The sequence below is a fragment of the Clinocottus analis genome, unplaced genomic scaffold, assembly GCF_023055335.1.
Source record: "Clinocottus analis isolate CAN_PGR_092001 unplaced genomic scaffold, fCliAna1.0.p SCAF_4, whole genome shotgun sequence".
Lineage (NCBI taxonomy): Eukaryota > Metazoa > Chordata > Actinopteri > Perciformes > Cottidae > Clinocottus > Clinocottus analis.
In genome coordinates this window covers 17,792,448-17,808,009 of record NW_027176153.1, presented here as the reverse complement: position 1 = coordinate 17,808,009, position 15,562 = coordinate 17,792,448, and the positions used below count along the sequence as shown (strand labels likewise).

General features: G+C 43.6%; 1 protein-coding gene across 1 annotated transcript; it reads left to right on the top strand.

The window, feature by feature from the left end:
- The first annotated feature begins 2,970 nt into the window (after positions 1-2,970).
- On the top strand, positions 2,971-4,657 carry LOC137801046 (adenosine receptor A1). The gene is made up of 3 exons (XM_068598445.1): positions 2,971-3,308; positions 3,430-3,893; positions 4,015-4,657. The coding sequence occupies exons 1-3, from the start codon at positions 2,971-2,973 to the stop codon at positions 4,242-4,244; spliced, it is 1,032 nt and encodes a 343-aa protein (XP_068454546.1). The 3' UTR covers positions 4,245-4,657.
- The last annotated feature ends 10,905 nt before the right edge of the window (positions 4,658-15,562 follow it).

Below are 15,562 nucleotides of genomic sequence, written 5' to 3'. Positions count from 1 at the left end.
GTGGACCTGGAGGTCATTGAGGAGTACTTGCAGGAGCACTCCCAGGAGGTCCAGCCTGCACACACACCCGCTTCACCTCCAACCACCATGGGTCAACAAATGCACGCGCTCTCCCACCAGAGCACCAGGATCATAGGTAAGCGTCGTGATTCTGGGACGATGTAGTGGCTTGTATACTTCGACAGAGTTTATCTGACTGTACGTTTTGTCTGTTTCTCCGTAGAGAACAGCTGGTCAGGTCAGCATCCATACGAGTGGCACTGCGGCTCTCAAACTTCTAATGAAGAATATGAAGAGCAAGCCCTGCCTCCCACCTGGCATAGTCCCCACGACAACCAATGGGTGAGTTCAAGGACCTGCCTCTTAGTAAATTAAAGCTGTATTGCCTTTTTCATAGCTACATGTGACATGTGTGTATTAATATGTTTTTCTACGCATTTGCTTCAGGACCACATTGTGTACTCCTACGAGGCGCCTGCGTACATCGACTCAGACTCGCTGTCCAGTAGCTCCCAGTACCAGGAATACCAAGATTCCCCATCACCATTGTCTGACAGGGGAGGCAGGAATGACGGAGACTCTCTGCCTCTCGCCCCACTTTCAGGTAAACCCACACATTTCCCCAAAACTCTCAACAATACAAAAACTTCAACATATTGACACAACATGATATAAGTGTATTTAGTGTAAAGCCCAGCACCTGGTTTGCTTGTTCCCACATACATGAAAGTCATTGTTACCTCATATTTGTGTGTGTATGCCCTTCCTCCTTGGCAGGAAAGAGGAAGGAGCGATTGTTCCAGTTCCTGTTTGAGATGCTTCAGACTCCATCCATGCGGAGCTGCATCTGGTGGGTCCAATCCTCCTCTGGTACGTTCCAGTTCTCCTCCCAAAACAAGGAGTGCCTGGCGCAGCTGTGGGGACGGCGAAAGGGTAATCGCAAGACCATGACCTACCAGAAGATGGCCCGGGCGCTGAGGAACTACTCCCGCACCGGTGAGATCAAGAAGGTGAAGCGGAAGCTCACCTACCGGTTCGATGAGAAGACACTAAGAGGCCTACAAGGAAACTAATGCAGTGTAGGAAACACGATGGAGAGTGTGTATGAGCATAGAAATAGAATAAACCCAAAGGATATTCAGATGGTTGTCTCATTGAAGTGTAGGTCTGAACTCAGATACAACACGGATGATGACAGGTGTTGAGCCAGTTTTGTCCCATGATATTCAGATTTTAACAAATGTCTTAATGTAATTATTAATACAAGCCTTTCCTTGTTTTTTATCCCAGTACAATCTGATATTTTAGTGTTCAGGTCTGAAAACATCTTCAATATCCTTTCTTTTGATTCTAATTCTATGGCATGTCGAAACAAATGAGTACTAAGTATTTGAAAAGCTAGAGGATAAAACACTGCATGGTCCGACTGGCAGTAAAACGTATGTAAATCTAAAAGGTTATCACATAATATCTACTTTATAAGTAGAACTTAAATCCTTCTTAAAATTAATGAGTGCTTTACTGATTTTTTGATTCTGTATTGCAGACATTCAGCAGAAAATGTATAGACGTGTATAAACATGTGTTTGTGTCAAGTTGTATTAAGATGAAATAAATGAAAATAATGTCAGAATACCTGATAGATTGTGTCTATCTATCTATCTATCTATTAAACACACATTCATGCACAGACACACACCCATGACCGTATGCAAAGTCAGTATTGAAAACAAAAAAACAAACCTGTTTATCTGTAATATCTACGGTTTCAGACACACTGATATGTTTATTACAATGTATATTGACCCTTGGATAACTGTGTCTCTCTTCACTCACACCCACACTGGGTGAAATGTCCGTTGGAACAGATTTACATCCCAGAAGGACTCATGGCTACTGTTTAACAGATTGGACAACAAAAGCAATTTTCATAGTCATTGTTTACTTTGTCTAGTTTCTGCTGGCAACTTCAGACCCGTGCTTAGATGGTTTTCAGTGGATAATCACACAAACTAAAGGGGAAATCCTGCTCTAGATTACGGCCAGCAAGCCATATGCTAAAGTCAGGGTTTCTTTGGTTTGTGCCAGTGTGAAAACTTTCTTAGTCACAGGCTGAGCTGCTCATTCAGCTCCAGGCTAACAGCTCACTCAGCCCGGGGCGCAGTGCCGTGTGAATAGCCCTCCAGAGTAAAAGGACACACACACACACACACACACACACGCGCACACACATTCGGGATGCTACTTTGTTTGAAGTTGCCAAAGTAAAGCAATTAAATTTCCATAGTCAAATGATGGGGCCACACATACATGCTGATAACAAGGGGACAGAGAAGCAAATTATGTAATATTCAACACACAGAGGCTCTCAAACCTGACCATGTAGGATAGGACTGGGCTACATTTCAGAATAGCTAAATATATCTATATCTATCTATCTATCTATCTATCTATCTATCTATATCTATATATATCTATATTTCTATATATCTATATTTCTATCTCTCTCTCTCTCTCTCTCTCTATATATATATATGTTACTTGTTATTCTGTATTTCTAAATTTGTATACTGAATACTTTTAAAGGAGTAAATTATCTAAAAAATACCTGTTCATTCAGAGGTCTCTCCTCTTCTGAGGCACATTTATCAGAGCGAGACGGGTCCTCTCACACGATGATGAAATACAGATGGCGTCTCCATGGAGTGCACTCCTGCTGTGTGTGCACAGAAGCGCATGCATGTTTGCATATAAAAACCATCTGGCCAAAGTAAATCTGGTCATTTGATGGCAAGAACTGAAAGCAAGAAGACACACACACACACACACACACTATCTGAACCACAACCACAGGATTATGATGGACCTAATATTCCAGTGGAATTCATCTTACCTGTCCACAACCTTGAAGGAAACCTGCCCGATCAAACTTTGCAGCTTCTCTGTCTTCCCTGCTCTTCATCTTCAGTGATGGCTGAGTGGAGTTGGGTGGCCTACACAGTACTAGAAGTGTTGATTGCTTTGGCCTGTTGCCTTGGCAATGTGCTGGTGGTGTGTGCCGTGTGTTTTGGTATCCGGGATTCCCTTCGGGAGCCCACCTACTGCTTCCTTGTTTCCCTGGCCGTGGCTGACTTCCTCGTGGGTGTCGCTGCTGTGCCCCTGGCTGTACTGTTGGATGGCTGGGTGAGTGTGACCCCCGACCTGTGTCTACTTCTCAGCTGTGTCGTGCTTGTGCTGACCCAGGCCTCTGTGCTGTCACTGCTCGCTATCGCCGTGGACCGATACCTCCGGTTGCACACGCCGCTCAGGTGAGGTCAAACTCTGAAACATTGGTTTATAGAGATAAGCTGAATAACATGCATGCTTTTTGATTTGTAGGAATAACCCTCTCTTGTATCCCTTCTTTCTGTTGTATCCCTCATCCTGCAGATACAAAGCTCTGGCCACACAGAGGCGTACATGTACAGCTTTGGCGGTGTGCTGGACACTTTCCTGTCTGCTGGGCTTCACCCCTCTGTTTGGCTGGCACAACCAGTCCTCTCTAGCGTCTGATTCCACCAATACATCCTCTTCTTCCTTCATTTCTCCACCCTGCACCTTCCTCTCAGTTATTTCCCTCCCATTCATGGTTTACTTTAACTTCTTGGGATGTGTCATGGCACCCCTGCTGGTCATGACCCTCCTCTACACACAAATCTTCTGGAGCCTGCAGGGCCGCCTGAAGGAGAGTGGTCCTCACGCCCAGGCCTCTCTGCTCCGGGAGAAGAGGCTGGCCTGCTCTCTGGCTCTGGTTCTCCTTTTGTTTGCCGGCTGCTGGATTCCTCTGCACCTGATGAACTGCCTGCTGTTGTTTCATGGTTCTCAAGCTGTCACACGGGGGACACTCTATACAGGTAAGGGACATTTGCGTTTCTTGTACTTGAGACAGTCTGCAATTAGTGTTTTTTTTCCCCCCTAGTGAAGCTTTAAATATCACATATTTACAGGAATGTTTTTTTTTTCCCCCCCATGCAGGTATTCTCCTGTCTCATGCCAACTCAGCAGTCAACCCTGTGGTCTACGCTTGTCGCATCCCAAAAATCCAGCAGGCCTACCTTCAAATATGGAGGAACTTCATTCAGAGGCTGAACTGTTGCCAAAGGAACAAGCAAGTTTGCCAATCAATAGTGGGCAGCCAAGCCAATGCCACAGAGACGTGTGGATCGAACAAAGAGCCGCAGTCATTTAAAGTCCAACGTGTTTGAAGTCAGAGTTCATGTGAGGTTTCTGCCCACTCACACAAGAAAATCTGACAATCACTGGACCCACCATCATGTAAGGCTTTATTACAGATAATCAGCTGAGGGAATACAGGCGGCCAGTGAGTGTTTGGTTGAAATGAACATCTGTGAGAAAGCATGAAACCAAAACAAGCATGAAACTCCACCATAGCATTTGATTGGCAACTGCTTGTCTGCAAACTTTATTCAAATCAAAGCTCTCATGGGTGTCCAGCAGAGGGTGCTGTCGACCAACCAACTCATGAGCCGCTGTTGGACACGAACCATGAAACCGCCAGAGCTGCAGTCGGTGACAAACAATATCAAGATCTAATGTACTCATTTTTGGACAACTGATTTAGTAGTATGACTTTATTGAGATGTACATATTTGCATTATTTGAAGCACATATCTATTTGCACTTTTCTTTGTGAAATCTCCAAATACATGTGGTACTATCACAAGAGTGTGTTGATTATCCACAAGTGTTCAGTGAACTCCTCAGGGAAGGCAATAGACTGTATAGTTATCACCAGAGCAGGGTGCAATCCCACCCACCAAACTATACAACCTACTACCTCACCCTGACAGAGCCCAAATCAAACACACCACACACCACACTTTTGTCCTGTTAGGGAACACAAACATATTTAACCTGCCGTAGCTAGAAAAGCAATGCTTCACCCAGTGCATTATGTTGATTGCTGCACGCGTATGTTTTGATTGGATTGCATGATTGCCCATCTGGAGATGACAGTCGGCGAGTTGCTGAGTCAGCTGTCTCCTTGGGAAAGACAGTAGATTGTATAGTTATCTAAAAAAGAGGTTACACAACCCCACAACTATTCAATCTACTACCTCAGCCCCAAGGACAGCATCCACGTTGCTTCCACTTTAAAGATCCACAAAAGGTAACTCTCCTGCAAAGGTACAAAGAAAAAGAGACAGATAGGGTTATCTTAATTAGATCTGTAAAATAAAGATGATACTTGGTAGCTCATTTTTTAACTGAATATTTATATTACATTTTTGACCGGTGTGTTCAAATTCAGTGCGAGTACAAAAGAGTGTAATCGTATCATCACTTTTATCTCTGTGTCTGATTCTTTGTTTTTGTTCATGGAAATGGTTCGTGAGCCACGGCTTGTGGCTGTATCCTGCTTCATCACAACAAGCCTTCAGCAGCCACGGTTTGGAGGGGCGTCTTTCACTTCGGAACAAAAGATGATTTTACATATTGGCACGACCCCACCGATTAACCCAGCTCCTTTTTTTTATGCCGAGCTGAATCTCTTCAAGAAATCAATTCCATTAAAATAAATCATAGACAAATAATTTAACGGTAAGCAGACATCGGAAAGTGAAAGCATAATGTGTGAAAGCTCGACAAACAACTCACTGGCTTCTCTGGCATGTGATCGAAAAGAGAGAGAGAGAAAAAAAAAGCTGCTCGACTCTGTGCCAGGAATTCGTTTCCGTTTTTGCCAAAAAACTGAGCTCATTCCAGCGGGCTATCCCTGTGTAGGCTGGCTGCTGTTTCTCAGATGGAGGTACACACACAGATGCCTGCAAATATGGCTTCCACCAGCTGCCTCTGATTGAATACAAGGCTGGGATTCTGCCCCCTAAAACACAACAAGGAAACACAAAATGGCGGCTCGCACATCGGCCATTTTAGGTCTGCTTAAAAACACTATACGGTCTACGTTTCGGTGGTTTCTCCAACTCCTGCTGTCTCACGAGGAAGAAAGAGAGTCTCGATTCTTTTGACAGTGACGGAGAATCAATTTTGTGCCGAGCAGTGAGACGAAAGTGAACAGACTCAACGAAGTAAGAGAGCAACTCGCATACTTTTCAGACAGCCGGAAAGTTTATAAAAGAAAAAGCATCATCACGTACAGCATGTCGCTGGCACGTTAACAGTTCAGCTACGGTTCCATCACAAAATGTGTCACTGAACTAGCAGATTGTATTCTTGCTTTCTTAAACTTAATCTCACGGAAAAAGACTTGGTTCCTCCTCAGGCTCTTAACCGTTCCAACTCTTCTGGGATAAAGGTGAGGCAGGGCCAGCAGGTTCACATGGCAGCGGCTGAAGGGGTTAATGAGCCAGACTGAAAGCCAGACCTGGGCCTCAGATAGACAGAGAGGGGTTAGGAGGTACACTGCTTGCATAAATTAGCATAAAGCCACAACCCCTGAGACTTGGTCCAGACCAGCCCATAGTTAGCATGCAGTAGACCCTGCTCGTCTGATTACAGAAGACCAGACAGACAGAAGGGGTGGGGGTGTTGGCACGATGCCCAACTCTGCCACCGTGCCAGTGACAGATCTACGAGCTCTGTTAGGTCGCCAGGAAATGTCTCCTGACTGGAGCTGTATTTGGAAGGCAGACGAATAGTGATATGACACAGTGACCGAGGGGGTAGGAGGGTTCACATTAATGAAGATTTAACAGGACATCTGAGCATGGCCTTGAATGAAAAAAACATTTATACATTAAATGCTTCTGGGAAATTCTGTGCTTCTGGGTTAATTGCGAAAATTGGCATCCCATTCCCTGCACGGTTCCCGGCTGTTGTGGAAACACAGAGGCCAAACTCGGTCAGTCATGTGAGCTCTATTGGGCGCTGTTGTCTGTGATCGTGGACTTTGTCGATGGCGCAGAAAAAAGGGGCACACATGGCTCAGCTGGGGCAAATCATTTTCTCTGTCAGCAGCTCCAGAATAAATGAGCCTCCAGCCAGTGGGGCAGCTGAGAAGATCTTGAAGAAAAGACGAAATGTGGCCTCTTGAGTTAATCTCATCTGCCGATCAGATTGCATGTCTGTGCATCGGTTACAGCAGAACGAGTACATTTGTATAGGCAGTATTTTGTAAAAGCCAAGAAACAGACCGTGTCCTCGCCTGCCCTCTGATAAAGCTGCTCTGCGGTTTTCAACCAGGATATGTTTATCTTGAAACAATTTCCTGCTTTCTTCAGTTGACAGTTACTCATGTTTCCAATATTTGTTTTAAATTAAAGCCTACAAAAAAGAAATATGTTAAATAGATAGAATGTTCTCACGTCAATCTGCGGTGCTAAAATCCACCCCTCGTGAGCCATCTTTAACAAATCACAACCCATGCAAAATATATCGTGGCAGCAATAAGCCTGAGCTTTCTGCCCGACACCATGAAAGGATGCCGGTTTTACAAACAACGTAAACACACATATTAAACAGTGAATCCCCAAACACACAATGCACTCAGTTGCCAACAAAAATCCTCTGAAATAGAGCAGATTCGTGTAGTATATATACCTATTGGACTGCCTAGTTTCTGGATCTAGATGGGATGAATGCTTGGCAGACACAACGGAGGGGGCACTCGACGATTGGTACAGGTTCTTGTGTGTTCTTCCCCCCCCCCCCACATCTCTATCTCTCTCTCTCTCTTTTGTGCCAAGAATGGGCAGTGTCTGTGTGCCAGGCAGAATTTCAATGAGGGAGGAAGGAGTCGGTGATGGTGGGCAAAGAGGAGGAGGAGCAGTGGGGGAGCTGGAGTTGGCAAGAGGAAGTATGCCACACAATAAATGGCAGGATGAAGAATTCCCACAGTTAAAAAAGATGCAAACGGATGTCTTGTCTCACTTGTGACCAGTCTTACTAGGGAAAATAATTCTGTCTAGGCATCTGGCAGATACAAGAAAGAAGGCTGAGCGCAATGGTGATTTTTATCATACCTGCTTTTGATCTTTCCCACTCCCTCAGGAATTCCTGATAACATTAAAGGACGATGGACGGGAGCTCTCAGCCTCGTCCTTGCTCACTTGGCACCGTGCTCGCTATGACGTTCTGTACATCCTCATTAGCCAAGCGCCAACACACGAGGCTCATGCTCACGTATGTGCATGTATACAGAGTACACTGCCATACACTCACACACAACCCGCCTGTTCGACCTGTGAACATGAATGAAGCTCATCCTTTCTGATTCTGATGTACTAATTGTAAATCAAATAAAAATATGTCCTTTCGCCATCAACTCCACTCTTTTACAATATAAAAAGGGACACACACACTCACACACACACACACACACACACACACACACACACACACACACACACACACACACACACACACACACACACACACACACACAAGGATCACAGGCATACGTGTTGAGTAGGTAACATGTCAGGCATGTGTTTGATGAAAAGATAGTATGACCCAGATAAGGCAAGAGTATAAGGGAGCCATTGTGTTGACTATCACAGTGTCAACATAATTTCAACCATTGATATCCACACATCCACACACACATCCACACATGTTAAAGTATTCCCCAATCTTGCAGATGACTAGATGCGTTTTGAAAAACGGAGAATAAAGAAAATGTTGATCAAAGGATTTTTTTCCTCTTCATTAGCGCTCTCTATCCTCTCTGTTTTTTGTGTTGTTTTTTTTACTTGTCTATGTTTTTGCTAATGTTCTGATAAGATGTGCAGTTACCATGGTTCCAAATGTTTCTGATAGCTCAGATGCCTGGCATGCTGCTACACGCCTACATTATATTACATAAAGCCAACATTATAGCATTCAATATTGCCACACAGAGCAGAGCGCGCACGCATGCATGCACACACACACAAACACGCATGCAGGCACGCACACATATTTGTGCACATGTATACAAATACTGCGTGCAAGAGTGCAAAGTGGTGTAGGTCAGGATGAAACAGCTGCTGCTTCCTGCACAAAAAGAGAAACTTCCTGTTGCCTCGCTGTAAAACCACGGCTGGTCAGCCAAGATATCAACCAATCAGCTATGTCGAGGCTGAATGCAGGAAGTGAGCCTGACTGCCTCTAGGAGAAAAACTCAGAAACATTATGAGGCAACATGATAAGTTCATCTGAGGATAAGAGGGGCGGGGACAGCGCTCTCCTACTCCTACCTCTCTCTCTGTCTCTGTAACCCTTGTTCTCTCTCTTTTTCGACAGCTTCTTCTTTCTTAACCTTTTCCTCTTGTCCCTGTCACATGCCGATGTTTACGAGGAGAGGTTCTTTCGGTTCTTTTTTTTGTAAACTCATTTGCTGCTTAATGCCAGTGCTGATTGATTTTAAATGACAGAGGGTGATGCAGGAGAATTAGGAGTTGTGATGACGACGAGGGGTATGTTGAAAGGGTCTGCCCATAGTCACGGTTTCATAAACACGTGGCACGAAGGCGCCATCTTAACACCAACCCTTATTTAGATCAAGATACAGTACCAACAATAAGCAGTCAAGTTAGAGTCCTGATACTACATGCAACATGCAGGTACTTCTGATCATTCAATCTGTATTAAATTTCCCCTCGAGAAGTAGATTAAAAGATCAAATCGGTTGCCGATTGATTAACACGTCCTGTTTTATTGACTTCGGTGAGTGCAATATTAATATGTGCTTTTGTTTCATGGCATACTAGCCTCTGACATAAGACTAATCAAAATATGCAGCGCAATCTGAGTAAGATAAACATTAAAATCGGACTGTTTACGTTTCTCCATTTGTTCTTTTTCAACAGGCAGGTCACACTGGTGAAAGTACTGATACGATGAGAAAGAACGACCGAGGAACACCAACATTTCTTTACAACGGCGTCTGTTTGCTAACTCTGCCTCACTTTCCTCTGAAGTGCAAAGTATACAGCCTATATATAAATACAAACGTTACAGTTGCCGCCTCTTAATCTGTCACACCTCTAGATCGCAGAAAGATAAACGTTGCTCACAAATGGGCATGTTCCTGTGAAACAACTGACACATATCTGACTTCTAACAGTGGCAGAAAGGGCAAACAGCATGTGAAGGTGAAGGAAAAGTGGTGACATTGCCCACATACCAGCTATCATAACTGCTCTGGGTGATAAGAGACCCGCCAAGTGTCTCACTTGTGCTGTGGGTGCAGCTTAACTCACACTGACCTGAACACAACAACAGCTCTGAGGCTCGATCGACCCTCTGAGGTCAGAAAGTAACCCGCGGAGGCCTGTCCTTCCTCCTGCCAGTCTACATAAAGACACCTGTTTGGTATGAAAAGCCACAGAAAGACTGTTTGCCACCCTGAGTGAGAGCGCAGTCCTTGTGCGGCAAGAGGAAAGGCGAGAGGAAGGGACAGAGAAAAAAGAGATAATGGAAGCAGGAGAAAGAAGATGGTCAGCAGGGAGTCGAGGAGTCCCTCTGAGCTCTAGAAAAGTTTGTCCTGCTATGTCCATGGAGCCAAAATGGCGGTGAGCTGATTGCATCGTGGCAACTGACGGCGATAGACACATTTACAGTAGGAAGACCACGATGAAGGACAGAGATGAGGGCGAGAGGAACTGAAGGAGAAAGATTTCAGGGCTGTGAAAAAGATGGAAAGAGGTGTCGCAGGATAAAAATGAAAAATACCTGGAGCTTGTACATGAGCGACGGGCTGGGCCAGAGGACTGGAGGAGAAGAGGGCCGTGATGGCGGGAAGAAGGGAAAAGAGAGGAGTAGAGCACACCCTCTGAGAGCTACACCCCCTTCCCACAATCCCCTCCTACTGGCGTGAGTGCGTCTGTCCGTACACAGGGTGACAGAGGGACGTCTACTCTCACACAGCCCTATAACGCATACACAGAAAGCGCACACAAGCCACAGTGTCAACCCTACTGAGCACAACAAAAAAGAAAAAGCAGACTTTCAATAGACTCACGGTACTTGTAGTTGCGTATGACCAAAACGGAGACAAACACACACACACACACACACACACACACACAGCAAGAGGACACTTTAAAAAACTCAAACGTACACATGATCAATTCGCCAGCATTTGGATCGCCCTCTGCTCTGCCCTGTGCCGTGTTTGCCTCGGTCTGCCTGCCCACTTTGGCACTGCTGCCAAGAGGGAAGGGGAGAAAAGAAGGGGAGGTGGGGCGAGGGGGTGTAGAGACAGAAAGAGGAAGGGAGGGACATGCTGTAGCAAAAGAGAGGAGGAGCAGAAAGAGGAGGAGTCAGAGAAAAAGAGTTAAGACAGAGTGAGACACAAACAGACAATAAAAAGAAAGAGAAGAAACTGTCGTCATGCGATGACACAAAACAGCAGCCGGGAACACTCTGGAAATTTGAATGCTAATCATCGAACAGCCGAAACATACCTCTCAGCCCGTACTGTATTTGTTGTATCCGGCAGCAACAGACAGATGGCGAGAGACAAGCGCCTTTGCCATATTGTTCCATCTCAATATATTTTTTTTACAATCAATAGATCAAAACAAGTCTGATTGAGATTCAAACTCTAAAACTGATGGACATTTGTTGTCAAGTTCTCTCGCCTCTAAGAGGAGTCTGTCTTCTCTCTGCGTCCCCCTCCATCCTTCCGCAAATTCGCCTTCTCCGTCCATCGGGGATAATATCTGCCCTCTTAGGTGGGAGGGGTTTTGAGGGAGTTAAGCTAAAAGGATCAATGGGAGAGGAGGTTGGACATTTCAGAGAATGTCACTTATTTCCCCCCATTCGTTGGCATCTTTCCCACGTCTCCCTTTGCTTTCACACTTCAGCCAATCAAGTTGAAACACCAATCCTGGATCAGCGAGCAGTCGCCTCTAGATGACCCCAATCATTCGGAGAGAAAACATAAATCCATCCGTTCATAAATGACTAAAACCTATCTACAGCCTGGTTGCGACCAAATCCCTGGTGTTTGAGCGGATATCCCAAGCCGAGCCAACCAATCAAAACTTGCTTCTGAGCTGACGTCATTTTGTAAACGCAGTAATTCAAAAAATAAAACAGGAACACTTTTTAATGTGTAAATAAACACTCTTCTTTTAAAACGTACATATACCGCTTAACAAAGAAACAAGGCTTCTGTATGTTAAACAGTTCATTCCTTGTCAGAGCTGCTATAATGCTTGAGTTATTTTGTCCTCAAACTAATCAAACAGGCACACACAAACGTACACATTTTTGGAGGGTTCTCCCAGTCCTCAAACACTCACCACGGAGACAAAACAGACCACAATAGTCCAGCTTCTCTGCTTAAACTCCACATGAGTCTTTTCTCGAAGATAGGACAATGGACACACACAAACACACATTCATACTGTACAGAGGCACACACACACACATGTGGTGCGAACAATCCGGTTCTTCCATGGAGGCTCAGATTCAGCCAGCAGGTTGGACAGCCCCTCAGCCTGACGTCACGTCTCCTTTGTTGTTTATGCATTTATTTCTCTCCTCAGCTGAACTCTCTGAACCCAACGTCCCCCCCGCCACCTCCCCTCCTCCTCCTCTACTCCCGTCCTCCAGCACTACACTTACCCCACTTACAGTATGGTTTTAACAAGAAATGAAAAAAAAGGGAGAGACAGACGGACACAGAAAGGAGAGAAACAGAGAGAAGGAGAGAAAAGGAGCTCAGATGTCTCTCACTTTTTCTTTTCCTCCTTTTCTTCTTCGATCGCTCGCCGTGTCTCTTCCTGCTTGGCTTGTAAAAGTTTCAGCTGCATGGCGGGCCGGCCTCCTTTGGCAATCGTCCAACTCTTGACTCTCCTGTCCTCTTGCAAAAGAGAGAAGGAGGGGAGGACAAATATAGTCACAGCTAGACCGTACTGCAGCAGCAGATGCACTCTGAATGCACAGCAACCATTTGTGTTTCAAACAAGAAGGGAGAAAGAAGTTTGTGACATCTTTTCAGGATGTATAATAAGCAACAGTGAAGCATCACACTCGATCTCATGTAAGCTAATCACGGCTTGAGACTGTGAGCAGAGTTTTGAACGGCTGTGCCACAGTTGTGATGTCGGTCTGCCTTTAACTGAGTGTGACAGCTGAGTCTGATAACTGTGTTTTGGTGCTCACACCCAGGTCACACAGGGGCACACTCACTTTTTTTTAATTTTTTATCTCTCCTGGTATCAATAACACAAGTAGCTCAGTACAGACAGATTTACACATGCACTGGGAGGATATGAAACTAAATATTGACATTATTTAAAAAGATAAAGCTAACTGGGCTCTCCGTTTTTATTGCTTCAGTACACGGTTACACGCATGAAGAATGTTACTGATTTACTCACCTCAACTTCGGGCACAAGGGTTTAAAATATTGTAAAGTTAAGGTGGTTTATCATTAAAAGTAGCCTTAAAATGTATGTATTTAAATGTAAACTAAAATTTTAATTTACTAATAATGCTCTCCAATTACAGGACCCAATATTCTTTATTTAGTGTGGCCTACAGTAGCTGAATTATTCCATTTCAAAATAAATGCTAAAATGATTTAAAGGCTGACGAAAAAAATGCTTCTTTTAGAAAAATGTATATATATATATATATATATATATATATATATATATATATATATATATATATATATATATATATATATATATTGGGCTAAATAAATAAGATGTACTTGACTAAAAAGATGGGCTACGGCCTAGCTAACGTTACAAGCTAAAGGCTACTAGCTTGCCCGATAAAAGAAGTGTTTAGCTAGTTGGGGAAAAGTTAGGACTCCTGAAAATGCTAAACTTTACACACACAAAAAACAGCACGGGCTAAATACACTTTAGAAAACCAGACCGCTGCTTACCCTGCTTCAAGGCTCTGCCAGCTCGTGCGGCAAAACAATACTGCATGTCGTAAACAATCTGCATAATTTAGTGAGGGGGAATATCTACATAAAATATGTTTCATAATGTAACTAGCTTTATACACTATTTCACAATGTAAGTAATAACTGAATCCGCAGAGGCCCTAAAGGACGACTTTTTCACGTTTTAGATAATAAGTACAAGTGTATACGCACTACCTGTTTAACAGGTGGCTTTATGCAGTTTGTACTTTGCTCTGATTGGCTCATTGGTAGAAACTGTAACCAATCACAGTGTGATATCTCTGGCGGCATCGATAATTGTAGCATTTAAATATATATGTCTTCTGTGAGACTACAGTGTCACAGAAGGTGCTATGGTTTCTTTCTTTCTTTTTGGGGGGCTTGGTATATAAATGCATTACCTTGTTCATCAACAGAAGTCAGTAATACTGAGATTAAAACCTAAACAGCGTATCCATGTTGTAACAGAACATCCGCTCATGAAAAAGACGTCACTATCACTGACTCTCATTATATACTAGTTAGATTAGGCGCCCCATCTAGTGGACAACTTGTGTAAATGTAATTTGTGAGCCATAGAAGCATCGCTTGAGGAATAATCCCACTTTTATGAAGATGCTGTTTTAAAAAATGTATTTATATATATTCTAGTTGCCTCTCATGCGTGTGAGTTCCTCTACTGTGAGATGAGATTGTATGTCTCCACTATCTATTAATGTGATTCCTGGAACTAGTTCACACACTGTAACAAAGATATTTATTTTATTTTAAACATGATCCATGAAACGGAAAACTCAAGAGAAAAAAAGACAGACAGTAACCCATGCAGATGGTAAATAAGACATAGATAACAAGTCAAGCAAATATTTGGGTGGAAAGAAAACAAATTACATTTTAGCAAATTATAACAAGGTGCTGGGTTCAGATTAGATATTATTTGCAATGCACTGCACATGGTGCGTGTGTGTGTGTGTGTGTGTGTGTGTGTGTGTGTGTGTGTGTGTGTGTGTGTGTGTGTGTGTGGTTTGGGGCTTAGGACTCATGATTCAATTGTATTAGAATTGGAAAAGAGAAAACAGACTTAAAGAGATGGAGCGCTGGAATGACCATTAAACATCTTCCTCTTTGTTTCCATAATGATGAGCAGCCTAACCTCGTCCTGACTGGAATTAAAAATCCTGAAGATTCTGCCCCCCAGCGCTCTGCCCTTCCAGAGTGATTGACCAGAAGTGAAAAATCTTGAAGGATAAAAAGAGAGCCACGCTTACTTTTGATATACTTTCTATATTTTAACAGAGTTGACCTTTTTGCAGTTCATGGCAATGCCAAGATGCATTGTGGCTTTTAATTCTGACAGAATTTTAATTTTGAAATCCCTTTTTCCCTTTTCCTTTTCATTCTGTCTCTCTCTAGAAACTGTGAGAGAAAATAACTACCCAACCTCCATTGATGCCGCAGACCTCACTGGGGAAAGGAGAACACTTTGTAACCGCCGGTGGACATGTTTGTACATGTAAATCCACTTGATGTTAGGCAGTCATTTACCGTCTATCTATTTCCCTCTGAGGCCAGTCCGTCATCTTTATCCGAATAATTACCTTGATAACTTTTGTTTGCACCAAATAAATGTTTAAAAAACTAATTTAAAAGTTTTGGCTTGGTTATTCATCTTGATCCAATGAAAAG

Excerpts from the sequence above, each read along its gene's own strand:
- LOC137801046 (XM_068598445.1), top strand. The coding sequence starts at position 2,971 with ATGGCTGAGTGGAGTTGGGTGGCCTACACAGTACTAGAAGTGTTGATT. Across the intron at positions 3,309-3,429 it reads CGGTTGCACACGCCGCTCAG|ATACAAAGCTCTGGCCACAC; the intron begins GTGAGGTCAAAC and ends CTCATCCTGCAG. Across the intron at positions 3,894-4,014 it reads ACGGGGGACACTCTATACAG|GTATTCTCCTGTCTCATGCC; the intron begins GTAAGGGACATT and ends CCCCCCATGCAG.